General features: G+C 43.1%; 1 protein-coding gene across 1 annotated transcript in view; it reads right to left on the bottom strand.

Annotated features, from left to right (window-relative positions):
• Positions 1 to 20,838, bottom strand: part of ttyh3a (tweety family member 3a) — a 44,637-nt gene extending 23,799 nt beyond the window's left edge. The window contains exons 1-2 of the mRNA XM_030790755.1: positions 20,713 to 20,838; positions 8,942 to 9,111 (exon numbers count right to left, since the gene is read on the bottom strand). Coding sequence (XP_030646615.1) covers positions 8,942 to 9,111; positions 20,713 to 20,838 — 296 coding nt within the window. The remainder of the gene's footprint in view (positions 1 to 8,941; positions 9,112 to 20,712) is intronic.
• Between the last annotated feature and the right edge of the window lie 3,158 nt (positions 20,839 to 23,996).

Here is a 23,996-nt window from a genome sequence, read left to right as displayed (position 1 = left end):
GTCAGTAGAGCATAACATCCCCCCCTTTGGGTATTTTCCCACCCCCTGGCTCCTTCCCCCCCCCCTTCCTTCGCTCTCTCTCTCTCTAATGTACCACCCTACGTCTTTGTGGAGCATTCAATAGCTGTCACAATCGGCCTCCCCTGCTGACTGGAGCAGTGTGTGGAGCATTAGCCTGGTCTAACAAAGGCCTATTCTCCGGTGAGGACTCACTGCAGCCCTCAGCAGGGAGCACAAACACTCCAGCTGCATTCCATGGAGTGGCTGGGCTGGACAGTTCAAACGCCCTGTCCACACCCGCACGCAGCATGGGGGATTTCTTTTCCTTTTTTAAAGCTGACAAGAGTGGACATGCAGACATGCCACAGTCAAGAGCTAAACTGCTGATGTTCCCATACCACACACACACACACACACACACACACACACACACACACACACACACACACACACACACACAAAAAAAAACAAGTTGAGTCAATCTCTTCGTCTTGACTGAAATTCCCGGGAGATGAAAGTGAAACCGACTCTAACCCCATCCGGAAGCGGGTTCCGAAGATTTGCTCGTAAACCTGTTGTACGACATACTGAACAAGAATCATGAAGAGGGGGTTACGCAGAATGACAAACGTCAGTGCACATGAAACACACTGAAGCAAGGCCCGTGAAGGCTCACAGGAAGCTGTCACTCTGTCGATTTCCCCCCCGGGGCTGTAGTCACGTGACGCTTGTGTTACGATGGCTTCGCTGGAGTTCCCTGCATTCCTGTCCTTCCCTACCCAGATAAGCCAGTGGGAGTGTGGTAACACAAAGGATTTCACTGTACAAATACATGTCTGACTCGCTACCACTGTGCTAGGGTTTAATAATCCAGACCAGACAATGTGACGTGTCGTGTTGGCACTAGGCTATGGTGAACAGAACCGAGGAAACCCAGAGCTGAATTTTAACGCTGTCTTTCTATGCCACCATGTACTTGACTCAGCCAGTGCCTGAGAGAAGCAAATATGGTTCTGAAGTGTAATCAGCTTTTTGAAGCTTTGAATGAAAAAACGTATGTTTCTCTAATAGACAGATATCGTTGAAAGAGCAATTTATGTGACTTACAGCGTGTCATTCTGAAAGCCTAGCAAAACCCTTAACCCCTCAAGACACCCAGTCATTTCTGGAAACATTTGCATTTCACATAGCCTAACTCCATGGCAACCACTTTACTGGAATACAGCTGAATAAAGAGACAATTACCTTTGGGGACAAAAATGCTGAATCATTTCGCAGTCTTGTAATAAGCTTCACTATGCAACATGGGTGGTATTGGCGACAGTCTTCAATAAGCCTACACGGCTTTCAGAGGAACCACAGTAGACTGCGAGCAGTTAATGTGTAATGTGTGTTAGAAGGATTAGGGTAAGACAGGTATTTGTTCTGTGAGTGTCTGGTTCGGTGAATGCAGGGCTCCGAGTTTTGGCAGGCCAGTTATGTATTTGAAGCTCGCTGGATGACCGCGCCGTTTGACGCCTTTAGACGCCTATATCTGTGTCATCAGCATAGCACTGTGTTAATCAAAGTGCAGTCTGTCACAGGCCGATGCTAAGCCGCTGTTGTCTGTCTAGACAGAGTGAAAAACACCTGCTCAAGCCACAAAATTCACACGCCATAATGACAGGAGGTTGAACGTCAACGTTCTGGATTTCACACGAGGGCTGAAGGAGTTATGAGGGAATATTAGCAATTTCTTCATCATTACTGGATTCAAAATGATGGAGAAGATGACAGAAGTTATCAAAGACAACCTGAAAAAAAAAATCCAGTCAAAGGACAAATAAACTGACTTAAATCTTAAATTAATCGAATCAGTTTCTACGAGCAAAACGCAGTGGAGAGCTCCCGCCCTGACTCTCAGGTCCTTGATCATTCATTGGCTTACAAAAAGGTGGCCCACCCGCAGACTCCCCCACCTCATCCTCAAACAAAAGCAGCCAAAGTCAATGGGGATTTAGTTAAGTGGCCGCTCAACGTATCACAACGTGATGGGCTGCATTTCACTTTGCTCGTGGAGGGAGCTGGTTCTCGTGTTTCCGGGAGGGTCGCTAATCTCTTCCCCTCACACTCAACTCAACAAGGTTAGAGGGGTGAACCGCAGATCTGTCTAGGCTTAGTCAAAACAAAGCCCTCCCCTCTCTCCTGGGGCTGGGAACTCCAGTGAAGAGAGAGAGGGACGGAGGGGGAGGGAGAGAGAGAGAGAGAGAGAGAGAGAGAGAGAGAGAGAGGGAGGAAATTTCACACTCCCACAGAGCAGGAATCACAGGCAAATCCGACTGTTTGTTTGCTGCCTGCATCTTCTCCCCGTCATATCCTACCTGCTCGGACATGTATTACTCGGACGGCCAATGAAGTCATGTATTTTTGCCCCTAATGTTACGTAAGCTAAAAATAAGCACAGAGACAGAATTTCACATGTCAAAAAGCATCAGTGTTTGGACTCTGTTGAGGCTGTTTTCACAGTGACAGACCTCTGACAGAATCGGACATACTTGCAGCAGCACTGGACTGATGACACCAGGCTGCAGGTTACAGCGTCTAAAGCTCATTGGTACTAATCTCGGAGCCGAGCGGGGACAGAGATGGATTGGACAATGGACAGCATGTGATGTGGGATGCTCAAATTGACATACAGTGGAAACAAGGAGAAACTGTTTTTCATCTCAGCGAAAGCGTACAGTCTACAGAACGGAATATGCTACGTACACTTTCGAAAACACATAACGATGGCGTTGTCCAAGCGATGAGGAACCAAAAATTTTAAGTCTTAAAAACCTCTCTTGGATATTTTACCCCCCTCCAATCATTCCATCACAGACCAAAGTGTGGACATAAAGCGGCGAGATGCTCATCCTTTGATCGTGTCCTTTGATCTGAACTCAATGTCGAGGCTGAAACTGAGCTGTGTAAATGCAGCTATGTTAAAGCTCCCAAGCTTTTCCTCACATTTACATAATCCTTAATTACGTAACGGCGCCAGTACGATGTGCCTGAAGCAGCTAGTGCTTGAAGTTCAGCTAAACAACTGAACAAAGTGTTATATCTGAAACACTGGAGACAACACGCATTGTGTAAGAGCCTCCACCACACGCTAACAACCATACCAAGTACGTTTAGGAACATGTGCTGACTTGCAGTCATACCGTAAACAATTAGGCAACATGTAGTTTCAAGGCCCTGACACCATCCAATGATGACTCCGCTCATATTCGTAATGTGTGATGAATCAAATCCAAGAGTAAAGACATTGCTACATATAAGGATGGATAGGAACATCGGCACTTTAATTCACTTTATTTAAAAAGAGTACCGAGGCTAGCTCCATTTACAAAGCAGTACACACTGTCTCTACTCTATTTCAAGACACCAGTGCATCAGTTTAGATGTGCTCTCTCGTCTATCTGGAATGTGGTTCCATCAATAATGCATGAGGTTAACAGAACCACTCAACAGCCAAGCTGGCCCATCAACTGCATAGGATTCCTGAGAAACTAAGGTTTGTGGGACAGGATCTGATACTGGGAGAACATTAAAAAAATCTCAAGGAGCCTGCTTTGGACCCTGAAGTCTGAGCTGTAAATTATGTGAAACTAATACCATGCTAGCTTTGTTTCTTTAAACCAAGGGTTCCCAATCCAGCTCCTAGAGGCCCAAGACACTGCACAGTTCAGATTTCTCCCTGTTCTGATTCATTTGATTCCAATAATCAACAAGTCTAATGATTTTAGCTGAAGGCGGGATGGTAGAGAATGGAGAGACATAAACTGCACAGAACTGTTGGCCTAATGACTGGGAAACACTGGTTTACAGGAATACGTTCAGCTTTTCAGTTGAATTCAACCCATCTGCACTGACACACCCTACCCATTCCCATCACTTCAAGCTCGCCTACTTCTCTAGATTACGAACTGTGATAAAACATGTTGATGCAAACCAGCCCAAAGCAGCAATAGAGCCTCTGGTTTCTCAGGCCATAACAGAACATCTTTACTGATGTTACAATGGAATAAGTACCATACTCTCGTTTCTGTGCACTTTCTCCACCAAATGAATTAATGATGGGGTTTGGGAGCTGGTAGTCAATCTTCCAGTCCACTTCCATTTTGTAGAACATTTTCATCGACGTGTATACAGGCAATCTTTTTTTGACGTTCTCATATATGTTCTTTTTCATGTGTCCTTTGAGTGTGTAAAGCTTCTGAAAATATCAGACCAGACCGATCTGGCAGTCTCAGAGGATTACAACACTGAACAACGAAAGGGGAGAAAAAAAGAGAGAGAAGTCTCTGCTTCCAAGTTTCTTTTGGTCAATTTTCCACAGCGAAATGGACAATGTTCCAGCAAAGACTGCTCAATACTGCATTTTTATGCAAGCCGAAACTAATATTAAATGGAACCACTCTTAAAAAAAACTGTACTACTCTTAAATAAATAAATAAATAAAATACAAAATACAGTACCTATAGCGTTTGAATATGTAGATTAAATTGACTAACTGCTATGCAGTAAAGGCACAGCGGCGTACAGGAGCTTTCTCTGGTGCAGTTAGCGTGGGAAAACAGGACATTAAAAGAGAATAAATAAAAACTGGTGGTCTATCTGGCTGCAGTGCAGTGCACTCACAAATCATAAGGAGTAAATAAAGTGGGTCATGTTCTGGATCTTGATGGCAGCTAGCCATTTCCATCCTGATAAAGAATGCACAAACAGCCAGCGCGGTGGGGGGCTGGGGAGCATTTCCTCAGAAACTTCTCATTCACGTCTCCGTCTGCGTTTCTCCTCCTTCGCCTCCGAAAACGTGGAGAACAGTTACACAGCCTCAAGACTCGACAAGATGGGCCCGCAGTGATAATGACGGTGTAATCTCGTAAGCACAAACAGATAGAGGAAATGGAACGAGCTGATTAACATGTTTACTGTTCGGAGGGGGAGCCGGGATGGGTTTGGGCTAAGATGCTAATGTTTACTGTTCGGGGGGGAGCCGGGATGGGTTTGGGCTAAGACGCTAATGTTTACCGTTCGGGGGTGAACCGGAATGGGTTTGGGCTAAGACGCTAATGTTTACCGTTCGGGGGTGAGCCGGAATGGGTTTGGGCTAAGACGCTATAGCTACGCTCACGTGGACCAAATTGAGAAAGCGGCCAAGTGTGTTGGAATCCCAAAATGACACCTCTCCTGAGGCTCTCTGCCGGACAGCCTAAGCAGAATACAAAACATACAGGAATACTCAATAACACCATAATATGGAAAAAGAAGAAAAGAAGAAAAAGAAAAAAAAAAAAACTGCTCTCTTACTTCTGAGCAGTACCGTCACTCTCAGTATTTTATGCTGAACATCAGTTTCGTTTTGTCTGAAACATGAAACACGATGATGTGTTACGTGAGAGAGACACGAGAGTTTAAGGGGAAGTGAAAGCTCTCTCTGTATCACTCTGCAGGGCCAGATGTGTAGGACGGACACCCCCCCCCCCCCGAAACCAAAGGAGAACCGCTGTCTCAGCGAGCACAGTTCACGTGGAGAACCTTCAGCTGTTGTTATCTGGAAAACAGCAGGCGGAGGCTCTGTCATCACTTACTCAGGAACCCGAAGATTCGCAAGAGGCTTCATTCAAACGCAGCAAGAGGGACCATTATGGCTCAGAATGCTGCGTTTCACAGCTTTTTGGGGGGAAAAAAAAGTGCACCCTGGGAAGACCTCATCATTCACACAGCTAGTGTTGGGCCAAGCCGCTCATCTGTCGTAAACACGGAGATGCAGCCTCCGCAAAGCATGCGACGCCTGCGGATAGTCATAAATAAATTTGAGGGTAACAAAATATTCAAGTTCCTCGAAGGCACTACAAGGCTTAGATCATAACGATGGCACTGAGAGACTCATCTGTTTGATTTATCCACGTGGCCGAACACTGGAAACCATTTATCCAAATAAGAAGCACAAGGCTGGTAACAAAGACAACTCGCTGGTTTTGAGTAAGTGTGTAATTTATGAAGACCATAAAGTTCTCACCTGTCATTCCCCCTGACAGCTGCATTAAACAGCCAGAGAAAAGTGATACGGCCACACACACACACATACACATACGCACGCATGGCTCTGGTTGTCCTCAGAAATGAAATAAGACACTCACGTTCAGTTGCACTGTCATAGGCCAGCTCTGTCTAGGAAGTGTTTATGGGTCACATCACCTTGACAGTCAAGTGTGGTAGTGAGCCTGAGGGAAAGGCCATAAAGGAGGACAGTGGGATTAAGGAATGGCTGTCGCTTTGGAGGTGAGGCCTCTGCTGAAAGGTCTGTTGCCAGCGGCCATGGCGTTCCCATGGAAACAGGTTTTGTCACAGAACGTCTGTCTGTCTGTCTGGATGATGGCCAAGCCTTGATTTTCTCACCACATTCTTCTCTCTCTCTCACATCATCATCTTCATCATCAATCATCGATTGTCGTCATCATCATCATCATCATCACCATCATCACCGTGTTCTGAGATTTGCCACCAACACAAATGACAGCATTGATAGTTTACTCCAACATTCATACAACTCCATGCTAATATGCATTTTAGATATCTTGTTTTGTGAGCCTCCCTTGAAATCTTGAGTGAATGTCATACGCTGAAATGTTCTTTACATGTGCACAGAAGGGAGACAAGCCAGACTGTGGAGTATAGGGGCTCTTGGAGAAGACAACAACCCTAGGCTTTATGTGGATTGTCAGTGTCTAAGCAATGAGGACAGTTTCAGTGAGCCATCTTAAGGGATGTGTAAGGTTTTATCTCCCTGGTTGTTAATTAAGCAAAAGTAGGTTAATAAAGATTGTAGACACAAAAATATGCATCATTAAGCTCTCCTGTTAGACAATGAAGAGACAGATGGGACTCTGAGCACACCAGATCATACAGTGCACATTAACACAAACCAAACCATCTGGAACTGAAAACTGTATTCAAACTCACATTCAACAGCACAGCAAGGACTGACAGCTACTCTTACTGTTCTCCGAAACTTTTTTTTTTTAAAGAGCAGGAACTAAACTCAATTTCAACTTCAGTACAATCAATGCCTTTCCTCCAGCAAACGAAAGAAAACAAATCAATATCACTGCTACTGTACCCAATTAATCTTAACACTGGATTCAGTGATCCACTACAAATCCCTATATGATATCAACTATGATTGTGGAGTAAAAGATTATTTTCCCTGAATCATCCCCTTTCTACCAGTGATGCAATAATGCAATTGCAAAGAGAGAAATGTTTATAGAAAAAAAAAAAAACATTACTGGTGAATAATGACAAGTCATCTGTAAGATCAAACAGCAGTTAATCCTAAACATATCCACTGTCTGCATAAGACGTTGCGTGACTTGAAAGAAATAAACCCCGAAAACATAAATATACTTCTGATCATTTAAATATTCTAAGAACAAAGAGAATCTGCAGTAGCGCAGTGGGTAATTTCACACAGATCTGAAACGGTTCTGCTTTTTCACACGCCGGGGCAAAAAATACCGCCTCTCCAACCCAATTCTGTGCCCTTCACTGTTGCAGCAGACTCCAGCAGACTGTGCAGTGGCTACACGCACATTCATCCAAACCAATCAGCAGTCGACAAGGAGTTAAAGCAACATACATTGATGCCATGTACCACCCAAATTGACAATTCTGAATGAAGTCCTGAAGGTAGGGGGGTGGGGGGTTTAGCTCTAAAAATATTCTCATCTCGCCACAGCAGCTCTGACTGCGGCGACGACACGTGCCTGATGCAACACCCCACCTTACAGAGATTAAACCCTGCAATCCTTCCCACAATGCAACATGACTTCTTTTCATACACCCATGGGCAGCGCGGGATTTACGAGCCGAGGAACAGAAGATAGGAGGCATCCGGGAAAAAAACCAACCAAACAAACAAACAAACAAACAAACAAAACAATAAACAAACTCTGGGGGATAAGAGAAGCTGTCGGGAATATTCTTCGAATTACAGGACAAGGCGACACAGTCGCTGCTCAGGATGGATTTTATTTTTAGACTCTTTATCCACTCAGTTCAAATACTGGACCAAACAGAGACAATGTGATCAGTGTACGCATTCTGATTTGTCATTAGTAGGCTGACATGTTAGGTGACATGCATTAAATAGTGCAGCCAGAAGCAAGTTCATGTACAATTAAGTTTCTGTATTTGCGGTCAAACTGCCCATTCCCTGTGTAGTGCAGATAACACACATCTTACACAGTTACACACGCGGAGTGCGCAAAACCACCTTTATACGAGTGAGAGGTCTGAGTGCCCCTGCTCTCCTCTAAATCCTCCACCGCCTTCTGTCGCTGCCTAATGATCGGCCGTTAGCGAAGCAGCTTAACTCGCCACCTGGGATTCCTGTGACCCTGTGCTCACTATGGTCACTGGGTAAACGCTAAAAGTCTCGCCATCGATAAATTACTGACAACTAGCTGCTCTTAGACTGTGACCTATTTGGGACTTAGAAAGGTTATAGGTAAAACCAAGAATAATTCAAAGAGGGTTACGAAAGCAGAATTTGAGTAGAGATTGTAGAAGGCTTGAAACAGCCTTAAGAATGATCCAATCAGGCGGGTTTCTGATTTTCAGCCTAGCCTGGCTGACTACAGAGTGATCAGCATCAGGCTGGGAAAGACTTTAACATGCCAGCACCGCGTGTGTGAAGCTTTTGATGAACCTCAGAGATGAAGTGATAATCATGTGACAGCTGTCATTCAAACAAACCTAAAGAAAGGTCAGATAAAATTTTATTTATTTATCTGTTTTTTTTCACTGTTCATAAACTGTCAAACCTGTCATAGAGACTGTACTGTCTACTCCACAGCAGTCGAATGTTGGACTCTGAACTCAGGAACCGTCTCGTTTGCCGTGGACTCACCTGCACACGAGGGTGGCGATGATAACACACCAGGCGGTGCAGCAGCAGTCTGCGTTGGGCTGGTCCTCGCTCTTCTTCCGGCGACAGCACAACCACAAGGAGTAGAAGAGAAGGAAGAGGAGGTCAAGGGCCAGGCAGGCCAACGCCACGCCGCCCAACAACAGGATGGACTGAGAACAGAGAAAAGGACAGGTCGTGTCTCATTCACAAGATATACAACGTGACATGTAACACCTCAAACAAGGCTGCTAGACAGGATGGCGCACGTACAACTCTGTCATTTGTTCTCTGTGAAAACTGTGAAAAGACAGTGAAAATACCTGACACAGTTTTCAGCTTAAAAGACAAGTCAAAAATTCCACCAGAATTAATAACGGAGACAAAATGATTCTTTGGTTTACAAAACTTCAGGTTAACCTTTAGTCTGTGCGGCACAGTTCTACCCTTTTACTTAAATAACAATCTGCTATCTTGGGCTGAGAACAGAACACTCTGCTTGTCTGGTGGGGGGGGGGGGGGGGTGCATTAATAACACAATACATTGTTACAACATGAATCATACAGAGAGCACCACACTGCCTAACATCCACTCCTTTCTCTCTGGAAAACAAAGCATTCCAATTCTGCACAAGCTCGTTCCTTAAAGACACCTGTCGTACCTGTGTTTTGTACGTACAAGTGACCTGACGTACCAAATACAGCAGGAGACGGCACATACAGGAATTCACCGAGTGCTTTCTGTAGGTTAACTCATTTAACTCATTTGACCAGTTCTCATTTTAAACCTCCCCCCCCCACCCCGTTCGGTTCCCTGACAAGGCTGAGATTAAGCCAAAAGCATCAAATTACTCTCACAAGCTGAGCTCAGTTAAAGAGCTAAGAAGAATGTTGATGTACACAACATTTTCATTGTCATGTTTGCCCACTGTTAAATCACCTACAGGAATACATGTGTGTAATGAGGTCAAATCATCAGTGTCTATTTTTTCCAGTCTGTGATGGAGTGCAATCTGGCGGTATGACACATGCTGGCAATGCAATACTATGCTGTCTATAAGCAGGAGGAGAAATCATCTGGTTCTCCTTGAGTGGAGGTCAGAGAACACGGAATGGACTCACGCTATGCAACACAACGGTGGAAAGAGGGCATTTGTTGGACGATGGCTCTGTTAATCTCAATGCACTCAATGACCTCACTTTTTTTTTTTCGTTTTTTTCACCCATGCAAGCACTTCAAAAATCCAGTAGCGCTATAACTCGGAGATCCTGTGTCCTTTTTAGTGTGTGCCAAGCTGTCTGTCAAACTGTGTGTGATCGCAGGATAACTGGAAAGTCTATTGTATCTGCTCACAGAGCCAGACTACAGGACTTGGTAGAGGGAGTCAAACAGGGAGACAGGGTGGGAATGCTTCCAGGTTTTTTTATTACTCCTGCTGGGGGGGGGGGGGGGGGGGTTCATGCTGTCCAGGCCTTTTGGAAAAGAAGGAATTTTTGGCTGAGGTAAATATGACACGATGTAGAATGATGACTTCTGTGTGTAACATTACTCCAAGCTTTCAGACAAGTTCACACGGAGCAAGACTATTCCTCAGAGGTAACAAAAAAGAAGGGGAAAACAAAAAAAACCCCAACAACTGCAAGAAAAGAAAAATACCACCCAGGATCATTGGATGAATCTCACGCTTCCTACACAGGAAATTTAAACCTAACAAATGCCTACACAATCAAACAACGTGAGAGGTCACTAACCAGAGCTTCCCTGAAACACCCTATCAAACATCTGATGGCAGCCGGGTCCGAGCGATGCTTTACAAGACGTTTCTTAGGGCATGATTAAGATCTTCTGGGATAATCGACTGAGGAAGTTGACATATGGCAGTACAGTAATATGCTATGTTTCTCCACCTTTTCCTGTTGTGGTACCAATCCTTAAAGAATGCATCCATTCTTTGATATATTCCCGCGGCATCTGTTTTGCATTTCTTCTTTTTTTTTTATATTAAAAGGAAATAATACCCAGAGAATGTCCGTAGGGAAAAGACTAACCAAATATCTCGTTTTAGAATTAGAGCCTCAGCAGTCGTGTCTCCTTACAGAAAATGAACAAAGCACAAAAACCCACCATTCATAAAGACAGATCAGTGGAATTAAAAGGACTGCTTAGAGAAATCCACACTGAACACTCTACATTTTGGCTTTGCTTCTGTTTTTTTCTCTCCAATTTATTTTCTCTAAGTGACTAGCCTGTTACTTCATTACCAAAACATCTCTGAACAAAGGGAAATGAAAACAGGCTATGCTATTGCATTAAACCACAGTTTGTGCTCCAGACTGAAAGCTTCGTGTGGTACAGTTGGCTTCAGGGTTCTCTTTAATGCATCTAGCCATGTTAATCAGGAAAAAAACCAAACAGTGCATTTTTCCTCTCAAACAGAGTAAGAGCCCGGATGACATCTCTGATTAGATAAAAGTTGCTCCTTGAGGCCGTATAAGAGAGAGAGCTACAAGCAAGTAATGGGTTGATTTCACATCTGCTAATAAGGCCAACATAAACCTGCACTTACAGATAGGCTGCTGAAGTTAAAGAGGGGAGGAGGCCAGTGAAGATGGAGATGGTATATGGCTGCAATCTGCTTTTCTACTGGTCTTGGAGAAGTGCCAGCATCCATTTATGTGATGTAATTCATTGGCGTTTTAATACGCTAATTTCGCAAGAATAACAGCTCCTGTAAGACGAGCGTAGTCGATGACCTCCGAGTTTGTGATTGTGCAGCAAGCTCAACAGAGTCTTCTCCACACTCAATTAAAGTCGATTTAATTACCACTTTTAGGATAACACTGTCGAAAAACGTGTCATACCGTCCAATGGAAACAGCTCTGCGAGTTCCGTGGTAATTAGCCCCTACAACAGTTATTCAGTTACGGTGACACAACTATTGTAGGCCACTGAGCATTCCGGTGACAACGTGATCATAACCTGAAAACGCATCAGATGTCTTGTGACATGGCATGTGTAGTGTCAGCACAGTAAGGAACTTCCATCCATTGGAGGGGGGGGGGAGGGGGGAGCAGAAGTAAGAAGAAAAAGAATCCATCTGCTTCACCGTGGAAGCCTTTGGATCTGCGACCGCTCTGACCGAGTGTTTTTGTGAAGGAGAGAGACTGTTCATTCACGTGAAGAATGCATTTGGCTCAATCCGCCATCTCTCTACCGCTGTGCCTTTCTGCCTCATACGTCTGCTCTCCGCGCGGCGGTCATTTGATATTTAGGTTATACCACTCACGTTTTTTGGAAACGGGTCCGCAAACGCGGCCACGCTAGCGCGCTGTAATTACCTAGATTTGAATCCAACCATGCTTTCCCTTTTCGTTGGTCAGAGATTTTAAACAGGAAAAGGTCTAGACCCTCGTCCTGTAAAAACGGGATGTTAATCTCAGACAGATTATCTAAATGGGACAACTCCTCCTAGATAGTGAATGGAAGTCACCAAAGAAGAGCTTCACACAAAGGCAGTATTCAGCAAGAGAGGGGGGAAAAAGCGGTCTACTGCAGCTCTTAGCTCCTTTTCATAGACTTCCATTTGCTCTACGGCATGTGCCAACAGTTCAAGCTTTATCACTGGGACGGCAGAAGACAGATATTGCAAAACAGGACAAGAAACTACATTTCTTTGCTGGGAATGTCATGATGTTTTAAGCTGCAGGGAGCCTAAACATCAGTTAGCATTGCATTCAACTGCAACATCACATTAAGCGGTGGGCAATTTGGCGCACTGAAATATTTGGATCTTGTTGACTTTACACTTAAGCATGGGAGAGTCTGAAATGTTGTGGCATCCCACAAAAATCCCATAGCAGAAGACATAAGAAAGTAACTTAAGAAAATGAAGACAACAATCCCTCGTACTTAGAATGTTTTTTTAATAACTGTCAACACTACCACAGGAGATCTAAGACATTTGCATTCAAGCATGAGAAGAACATGCAATGTAATGTTTATGGAGGAAACCAATTGCAGTACATATGCTCAGTTTATGTACCATAGAAGAATTTGAGTTTTTTGTTGGTTTTTTTAGATGGTGATCAGAGAGGATCTGATGATCGATGAGGTGATGACTGAAAAAACTGACGTGTGTAAAACCATAGTGCATGAAAACTCAATTTCTTTAAACACCATCAAGTCAGCAGGGACATCACATCATCTCCAAGCCTGTTCAGCGAGAAATGCCTACAGAGAACGGAACTCCTCCAAGAGAAACATTCGCGACCACTTCAACAACCAGTTGGGTTTCAAATGTTCTCCCAGGTGGCACAGGAGGTCCAAAGACGGGGGAAGAGCGTTTTTGTTTCGTTCTGGCTTGGTTTGGCAGGGAGAGAATGAGCATGTAAGAGCCAATCTCTGAGGCTCGGGGAGAGAAAATGAACTCTCCTCACACAGCTTTGGCTTGAGTTTGCTTTCTGTGGCATCCTGCTTTATTGTTGGATTCCTATTGTTCTTTCCAGTGCATCAGACACGTGATGCCCCAGGAGAGCTGCACGGCTATGAAAAACAATTGGAGGAGTAATGAGAGGGAAACGATGTTTAAATAAAAGGAAGCTGTAAAACAAAATGGGGCCGTCAATATTTCAAAAAAAGAAAAAAAAAAACAAAAAAACCCATAGCTTATTGTGATACACCACTGATTTCAAAGTAGGCTTCCGTTGCTAGATTCTGGAAAATTATCACCGTGGTTACAGTGAACGATGGCATCTCATCTCAAGTCGTGATGACATTTTGACTTTTGTTTTGGAGCACAGATCATATATAAAGCTATGAGCTGGATTTAATGAAAGGGATTTGTTTTTAATCTAATCTGATGCGGAGAGAGGAGACAGAAGGAGACCAGACCAGAGACTCAGCTGAAGTCGGTTTATTATGAGTTTGTGCAAGAAGAACAAACTAATGACCAAAAGACAGTCAGTTCTCATTTAGACCCCAAACAAGACATTCAAAACGGCCCATGTTTATACCCAATATGATAACAAACATTAGGCTCAGACTTCATGTGGTAGCAGGACACTGGATCCAGGACCTAACTTTTCTCTGAACAACCCTGCCCTTTCAGTAACTTGGTCGTCGATTGCATCATGTCAGTTAAACCACAGCGCAATGGAACTTCACAGCAAGACAGAAGGATATGATCTGACACAATACAATCTAAAGTGTGTAAACACACTTTGCTTAGATTTCTGAACGCCCTAACTATCAATCAAGACAGAAGTAATGAGTCCTCTGCCCAGTCATCCATACTGACAGTAATACAGCATCAGAGAAAATGTCAGATAAGGGCCTTAAGCAGCACTGTGTATCCTGTATTTCCACTGTATCATAAATACAAGGATATTACACAACATAGCTGAACTTGTGTTTGTATAGTATTGGCAGGTCCTGAACAACTGAGATTTCAATGATATGCAGGTTGCATAGGTGGCTGGAGGTAACGTTAAAAAAAATCACACACTTTCATCTCGACACCACTTCCAGAGCACACCCCAACTTTATGACACTGATCTAATTTTATGACAAGCTTCTTTCAGGGAGAGACGGGTGGAAGAATTTGATATAGGGTGGGATATTAATGTGTGTGCACTTGTGTGTGTGTGTGTGAGTGCTTGTTTGTGAGGTTTCAGACACGAGGAGGGAGAGGAACTAGGTCTAGTTTTGAGGTAACTGAAACAACACAGTCACATGCTTTTGTCCACATATGACAGAAGGCACTAAAGAACACAATGTAAACAGTATCCAAAAAGCAATTCTGCAATCAGTTATGGTTTCAGATATATTCCTTTATAAAAAAATAAATAAACAACGCTGAAGCGTTATAAACGGCTCAATCGACATCATACCAAAAGGTTTCCGCGTGTCCAGATGGTGACGTGCGGTGCATGCTAGCGCAGCCTCTGATGAGCAGACCAATCATGGGATGAGTTTATTTGTAGTACACTGCTGAGAGAAACAGCTTGTGTTTCCTGCCTGGCGTGAGGACAAGAAGGCCGCGTCGGTCTATGTCACACCAGGCGAACGGGCTGACAAAACAGATTAGCAGCATCGCTACTTCCGTTTCTAGCGCTTCAAACGGCATTCCTGCTAATGACACGTTCCAACGCCTAAAATAATTTGGACGAAATAAATGAAGAGATAGAGCCTGTTACAGACTCTCTGTGGGTGTGAGAGAAGCTGTGGGAGAGAAAGAGGATCCAGCATTTACTCCACTCCACATTCTCAGACCTCCCCCACAATGGGCCATGGGAGTGGGTGTGGGAGTGTAGAAGACTGTTCTGTTTCAGAATGAAGTCTGATTCTTGCAATGTGGTCATTGGACAGCGCTGTGAAACCGACTGGGGATTCAGAAATGAACATTTTCACAACCAGAGGAACTGCTGAGAGATGGCGGATAATTAACATAAGACATTTTGGTTAGGCTTGGTTGGATACCGAAGTTTTACTTTGTTAAATGCACGTGTGGTCCAGTGACTAACAGCTCCATGCTCTCTCTCTCTCTCTCAAGTAATGGTTTAAGTAGGGGTGTTGACTTTGGCTCTAAGATTGAACATAGGTATGCCTCTGCACGTGTGAAGATGAATGAGAAATGCAAATAAATGCTTAAAAGCTTTGTACCAACTTGTTTGCTCAAGGTTGCTTACAGATATTTACTTTTATAACTTTTATAACTTTTTTAAAAGTTGTAACTTTTACAAAACAACAAAACTGCTCCCAACAATCTGCTCTGACCTCTTGTACCATGGAAGTTTTCTGCGTACTCCAGAATTCTCGCCAACCTGTCTTGCTATGCAGAGTAACTCCCACGAGAACCTGTCTGCCCCTCTCACCTCCTCTACGCCAGTTCACCCACGGCCAAACAAATCCAGCCCGGTCACATCACATTTCTGACAGGCTTCCCTTGGCAAACGTCCACAATTCCTCTGAAGACTGCATTGTCTTCAACTCTCACGCCCCCGGCCTCGACAAAGCTACAAGGAAAAGAGTGTTGAACACAACAGACATGGCTGGTCTCCAGACATCGCTAGTCTCCACAAGTAGCAAAGAGTCTGAGATAAAGTACATGGCCAAAAGCACACGTATTGCACTGTAATACGGTATTAATTAACACCTCTCTCTAGATCCATTATGTGAGCATTTCACCTTCTCAGTATTCAGATCAGCTAGCCTATGGGAAAGCACATCGTTATGCATCCAAAAAAAAAAAAAAAAAAAGTCATTCTGTAAATAATGTACTCTTCAATGTTCCACAGTCCTGCCAGAGCAGAAAAGAATGGCTCTTGTTTTTATGATGCTTTGTCTGATGTTTGCCAGAGGCGAGGTTCAAGGTGTGTTAACAGAAATAAAATGAAGCCCAATCTCTGCTTCATTCTCAGTCTCCACCACTGCCTATACTACTGTAGATCTAATATCAACGGCCATGACTAATAGTTATAATTCTCCATGTCCAAAGACAAGTGAGCTTTATTGTTTCGATCTGACCAAGAAATTAGGTTTTATAAAGGATCACTTCTTTAGGGGTTGGTTAAAAAAAAATAAATAAAAAAGGAAACTGGGACAAAGTTCGATGATAAGCGCATCAAGGAAACAGTGGATTTTGCTGTAGGGGGGACAGCTTAACCCTTAACTAAATGAACTGACATCTCACATTAATTCCAACCCTGTGAACAAGTGCCATACAACACAACAGGAGGCAGCACCCATCCCCCACCCCTCAGCTGTGCTGACATCCCCCCCCCCCCCCACACTACACTTTCCAGCCAAACCTCTAAATCCAGACAGTGAACGCAATGGATGATAGGCAATCAAGCAGGCCGGTCCATCCTACAAGTGGTAGAGTTCAAAACGCTGCCTACGTTGTCTGAGTCACTGTCTGTGTTGCTTCGTGAGTGGTAAGGAAGAACGCAACCAGAGAGGAGGTAGAGGAGAACTCTGTAGTTGGTGTTCTTCTGTCAAAACAATTCCATCAATTTCCGTCCCATTTTCGGTAATCACTATATGCAATTACATGTTTGTATGTCATTTTTAAACGATAAATATGGTACATGCAAACGCGTTCAGATTGACAAAGGCAATGTTGATGATATTTTACGACCTTTCCGAAAGGGGAACTCTAACACACCATGAAAGTCATGCCCGTACAAGATGTCAGAGGATAGGTATTTCCTTCATCCTACATATACATTACATTCAATTCAGCTGACAGCACACCTGATTCATTCACTCTATCCCTGGTGTGGGCTCTAGAATTAATCTATAATTAGCCTAATTGAGATATTTGGAGCAACCAGGAGGAGTGACCAGTAGCCTGGGAGCAGAGGTGAAGGGTCAAAGGGTCATTATATAAATGGACACAAACTTTCCACAAACATTCATGAAACAGATGACAAGATAACATGGAGCATGCTATAGGTTCAAAAGTGTCCAGCAAGAAAGTGTTAATAATTCATGCAATGAAGACATACGGCCAACAATCCATAACCCTCATTGTCTCACATTTGTTTGATGAGAGAATCTGATATATCTTGAAGCAACACTGGATCAGCAGTTGTTTCCTTCAGAGTTGTACACGACAGCTGAACGAACCATCTTGAGTTCTGCTGCCAGAAATGAACAGGACTGAGAAGATCTGTACATCTGTTCCGCCTGAGCATTCAACAATGTTCGAGACAAGGCTCTCGTATTTCTGCTCCTGCTGCATCATGCTGGTAGCAATGAAATTTTTGTCTTTGCCTTCTGTTCTCCAATCGATACTGAAGAGGCAGACACGTACAACTCTGCCTGACTCGTAGGCTAGATTCATTTTCAGATGGATCTCAAGCAGTTTGCGAGAGAATGAAGAACTAGAATGCTGTAGGCCAGGTATAGGCTAAAATGGAGTACACTCAACACCAGTTATCCTCTCATTGCCTAGGAGTGGTTTCAGCCAGACACCCTTCGGAGCAAATGGGGTAAACATTTTCCTCCCTAATATTTCGCAACATAATCACTGTTGGGGGGAAAAAAAGGTATTTTCCATTTCCAACAGCTGGGCATCAAAATGTTCCATGGCAGCATTGTTCGGGACCAGCTAGGGTTTTACTGGAGGCCATTTTCACACAAGGCTTTGAATCCCTTTGATAAATGCTGACAGGCTTGTGTGATAGAAGAAAACTTCGTTCTATAACCATTAAATAAAAACAACAAGTAGACGTGCAAGAGAAACAAAATGCTGAGCACTAAATTTCAATAACACTTTAGTGGGGCAATAAGTGAGTGTTACAGCAGTTCATGTTTTGCTCACCACAACTAGGTTACATTCATTTTTAATGGGCATACAAGCAGCTCCCACCAAACACACACATACACAAAACCACTCGCATTCTTGAGCCAAAATGGTCCCACTGACAAGGAAACAAGCAGATCAGAAAATGAAGCACATTCATTCGTACAGAGTTGTCTGTGTTCTCCACACCACTCTCAGATCATTAGAGTAAGTCTACTGAAAACGCACCATGCGGAGACGGTACACCGAGCACAGCACAAAGATGATCCCACTTGCTTTTGTACATGAACTCCTCAGCAAAGTGTACATGAAATTACTGCTGACACTGGGAATCGAACCCCCGATCTCGGAGGGAGCTCAAGCAGCTCCTCTCTCTCTTTTGTGTCTTTTTCCGCTATTGAAATGTGAAGTAGCCATTAGCCGAGAAGAGCACTGTTCCCTTCAGTACGGCACATTCTCCAACCTGTAACTGGTGACCAAAAGTGACCAGCTCCTGAATGAAAGTGATGGTGAAGAACAGAGGGGGCACGAACCCGTGACCAAGCAGGTTACGGACACTGTATCGTCAGCTACTGGCCAATAACCAGTTCCTGCGCTAAAAGCGAAGGAAGTGAAAGAAACGATTAAAACGCGCATCGATTAGGCAGCTAAGGACAGAGATCCACAAAACAACTGGCAACCAGCAGGCCAGAAACCAATTCCTGAACTTGAAACCGGTGATAGGGAACGGACCAGTTAAAGAGTGAGTTGAGGATATTTGTTCGTGGTCATATGTTCACATGAGCAAGCTGTGACTCATGGGTAAATTGAAGCATTATCTCAATCTGTCAATGACAAACTGAAAACCTATTTCAAAGCACTGGAGTCAGTAGGGTGGCCCATAAAAAGTGCTGAACATTAATAACAGCAAAGACATAAACCGGCAGCCCTAGATTACACTGTCATGATATATCATAAGCTATATAATGCCAGCACTGGTTAACCCATTCCATCTAGGTTGCTAACAGCCTGGACCAAATAAAATTGATCTGCACAGTATTTTAGTTGTTGTATGATGTTTAATACAAAGACTTAATGCACTAATGGCATAATTGGAAGTACATCAGCCGGCTTGCTGACAAGACACTTTAAGTTGGACTAAAATTCTGATGAATGTTCAGATTTCACACTGGTCAAGAAATGGCCTACAAAATATCCCAGCATTAGGCCTTGTCACTGACCTATTGAAGGAATGTTTTTTTCTAGGGTGGATCAACTGGCCTGAGTAACCCAAAGCAATAGTTATCCCCACTATTGGTAAACAAGAAAATGTTTTATTTAGTCAGCAAAATATATTTGTCAGGGTGATGTCTGCTACACTCACAGGTTGAAAACCCCATAAGTCCCTAATGGCTGTCAACCTATCACAACACACAGACTAATTAACATGGAACACAGCACAGGATGATGTCACACAGCCAGGAAGCAACACAACACAGAGGTTCCATATGGTGTGAAGAAACTGGGGGAAAGGTACATGGTGGGAATTACACATCACACAACATGTAAGTAAATACCAGCAGCATCTGAACATAAATCATCATACACCATCTGAGCACATGTTGAGGTTCTGATAATCTGCCCCCCTCTTTGTACATGTGAATATTTCCCAACCAAAACACCCAGACACAAAGTTTCCAATAATCTAAAATCGTGCCTTCTATCTGTTAGGAACCAAAACAGGTCATCTCTGGTACAGAGCATCTTCTGCTTTCAGCTTTAATCCAGTAGTTACATCTCACAAACCAATCGAACACCCACAACAAGTGCAATACAGTTAGCGTCTCTGCATCTTACAGAGAGTGGCGCTGGACAAACTGAAGAGCCAAAGTGATTTAAGATGAGCCGATGGTTCAAGATACTGCCAACAGGCTTCGGTCACCCCTGGCCTGTCTGTCGGCCATCTGTTGTTGTTATGACGAAAGCGCACAGCCGAGGGGGGGTTTAAAGTGCCCTGAGGAATCCTTCTTTACCAAGCCTTGCTTTAGTGTGCTCTTTATGTGGAAACAACGTTAAAACAAGCCTGCAGTGTATACTGTGTGACCTACACAGTTGCATTAATCCAGCAGTATCTGTAATTAACATGAGTGTTACCAGTCATTCACAGTAATAAAGCCACATTGTAGTTTTGTTTAGAGTTAAGGTTATAGCTATTCAAATGTATTCCCCTAAATTGTCTGAAAAGTAGTACCATTCCGTTTACAGGCCTACATCCTTGAGAGGTACAGTAAAGTAGGTCAAAAATAGGAATTAGAGCATTGAGACTGAAGGTGTCTTAACTGATCCTGGCTAGCTTTACTTGCAGACATGTACTTGTGATTGGTTAGTTAGGCTTACATCGCTTCCCCTGCGGTATCGGTAGAACAGTTTCTGTGAGTTACAGTCAAGTGGCATCTTAAGGATTAAAAAGGTCCTGACAACACGTACCTGTTGGTATGCCGAATCCTCAGGACTAAAATCACTGCTCGTTTGTTCCAACTGCAGGTTGAAGTGTGGAAGTCGATGTAGCAGGTTAACCCACCAGGGAGGAGAATAACTGACTACAGCTGCCATACTAAACTACAGTGATATATTTTATATATCGGTGTACAAAAATAACGAATTCACAATATCAACCAGTTAAATGAAGACGTCCCAAACTTCAGAGAAAAAATAAACAACTGGAAATAGACTGCATTGCTCCAGTGGTATCTGTAGCTGAAAACATCAAAGATGTTGACTAGTCCGGAAAGTTGTCAGATGTCCGAAACGACGTCAAAAACTGAGGATGTCCAAACAATCAATATTTCTAGGTAAACTATTAAGATGTGCGCCCTGCAGTTTTTTACAAGTTGCTTTAGCTGTAGAGCCTTGTACAGGTGAGTGGTGTCCTGTTCCAATCCAAAGGTTTGAACTAGCCAAATTAGCCAACTCACTATAGCTTTGTAAATGGTAATGCCTTGAAATGTTTGTGTAGTCCCATCTTCAGAATAAGGAAGAGCCCATATCTTAAAGAGAGGGGAGCGGTGTCCAAAGGTTGGTGCCAGCAATGGATATTAGAATTAAGTTAACCGTTTACATTGGCAGCATTGCCTGCCGGCCGGTAGACCGACAGAGATAAGGATGACGCACGGTTCACGTTAGGTTAGCTAGCGACTAGCAAAATTGTCCAATTCGCTTGCTAGTTAGCTATCCTAGCTGATTGGCTGCTGTTGCTGGCTATTGTTGATCAGTTGAAACAATTGTTGGGCACCACAACTCCACCTTTAAGCACCCGTAAATAAAATATTCGGCGTAAACTTCAAAACCTCCTTTCAAATATCACATTGCTTTTACTGGCAATCTCACGGAATAAAAACATGTCCAGTGCTCCTCTTGCTACACTGCTGGCTAATCGTAAAATGTGCAATCCATTTGGAGATGATCTTCATGTTTCGCCACTGTGATTCCGTCGTAAACCATTCATATTGAAAACGCGGCGTCCGTTCTGTCTCTTAGTCTTCAATGACCGGATCTTCCAAGACAGATAATAAGGTATTGAACGGTTCTCTTCAAGTCGTCAGTGTCGTCCCCTCCTAACGATGAATGCGGATTATAATCCGCACTCCTTTCAAGTGGGAAGGCAAGACTACTGGTTATGAAGCCCACTGTTAGGGTCACCCTCCCTCACCAAGGAGCCGAGTTTTCGGCAAGCCTCTACCTGATTGCATAGAGCCAAACTGCATTCAATTAGGTAGAAGACACTGCCCTCTAGCGGAACGAAATCAAAACGCACATCTTCAAAGAGTTCAGCGTACCAAAATAAATTTAATTATAAATTGAACAAGAGGGATGGAAGTGCGAAGGAATTTTGGCATACCTTCTAATTATATTAGAGTTTACACTCAGCAGACTATGCTGTTTGCCCACAAGACGTTATTTTGTGTAATGATTCATATGACCTGGAAATAAAGCACTCTTACAGACTGGAAAAGACTTCTGGGCCTGTAAACACTTTTTTCACTACAAGAGAAATGGCCATAAACACAAACTTGTACAATATCAATTAAGTAATGACACATTAAAAAGTTAAAGACACAATGTTTTATGCCAGGGATTTAGACCAGCCTTATTGCTGTTTCCCCTACATTAGTGCTTGGTAGGCTATAATCTTAGATTTACAGAAGCATGGCATTGAACAGATACAAAAATAGCAAGATTACATTACCATATGACTTCATAAAAATATTCTATTTGTGCATTATCCTAAGTTTCCATCTTTAAAAAAGGCGATATATTATCTTCATTAGTATGTTACATTTTTAAACAAAAGCAGATAAGTGGGATGAAAATGAGACCGCTGAAAAGAGGTATGGCGCTTTGAAAATATACAAATTGTTATTTAAGGTACAGCGATGCCCTTTGATCAGAACATATTCAAATTTTACTGGCAACTTAACTGTTTTGGGGGAAATCCACAGGATGTGATCAACGGCATGATATTTGTACAGAAACAAAAAATAAGTGTTTGGAGGGCTTTGATGTTGATGCGGTTTTCTTTTTATAAACAACTGACAAACACACAAAAAAAATAGGTTTTACTCCAGTAAAATAAACGAGCCTCCACTTTTGAAACCTTTCGTTCTAGTTTTATGAACGTGCGCACCACACTGAGTGATGGATTTAGGTATAATCAACTGAAATTTGCCAATTCTCATCACTGAAACTCATCATTTGAACACTATGAAGATTCTGACTATTGATCCAAATGTGTTTTAAGAGAGAATGGAGCAATAACAGTAAGACATTGAGATTGAGACATCACAGTAACCTCTCTGCGGACGACAGATCGCCACCTTGACCAGGAGAAAGTTGCTTTAGGGATGCTGCGACATACGTGGCTGTTAATGATTTTAACTAGTCAAATACGAGGTAAAAATGCTTCTCACTACAACAGACCAGCAGCATTGCTTTGTCAGAGAGGAAATGCATAATAATCTGTGTCTTTATTTTAGTCTACAACAGGGTCATTTAAAGAGGGAAAAAGCACGTTGGTATTCCCCTAACGTACCATGCAAGAAGTAGGAAGTGAATCTAATGTCATCTGACATGCACGAACCTCTTTGTTTATCATTTCATGTTGTTTAAATGTAACTACGTTGAGTTGTCTTTATAGGGCTATAGATTTATATCACTTCAATAATATCAAGTAACGTTGCTCGGTCGGCCAAGAAACCAAAATTCAGCATAGTATATTAATCTGGAAAAGTTAAAGGCTGATTCAGTATCTCAACCAGCAGACCATAATAATAAAAGATGACTGGCATCGATTTCTCATTTTAATCTCCAATGACCTGATTTGAAATTAATTGATTAAGACATGAGATTACGCAACAGTTGAGGACAGGGACAGTAAATTGTATAATCGGAGCACGATTTACAAGCACGTGAAGCAGCTATCGTTAATGAACAACCGATAAATCTATGACGTCTCCAGTTTTGCTATACAGTAAAACACCCATTCAGATCGCTGGCTTGTCACTTTGACTGTGAAATGACGGTTAAGACTTCAGGCCCCCCCCCCCCTTCCCCCCTTGTCGGAACGGGTTTTCCCACTTATTCAAGTGGCATTTCCCCCCTTTTTTTTTTTAGTATCAAACAGTTTGGACACGGGAACAGGTTTGGTGAGATGGGGTGGACTGAAGCAGAATTTATTTAATTGGTCCAAGTAAAACGGGGCGGGATTCTATCTT

Source organism: Chanos chanos, chromosome 13 (assembly GCF_902362185.1).
Source record: "Chanos chanos chromosome 13, fChaCha1.1, whole genome shotgun sequence".
Classification (NCBI taxonomy): Eukaryota; Metazoa; Chordata; class Actinopteri; order Gonorynchiformes; family Chanidae; genus Chanos; species Chanos chanos.
Note: the sequence above shows the minus strand (reverse complement) of the source record. Positions and strands in the feature narration are given on the sequence as shown.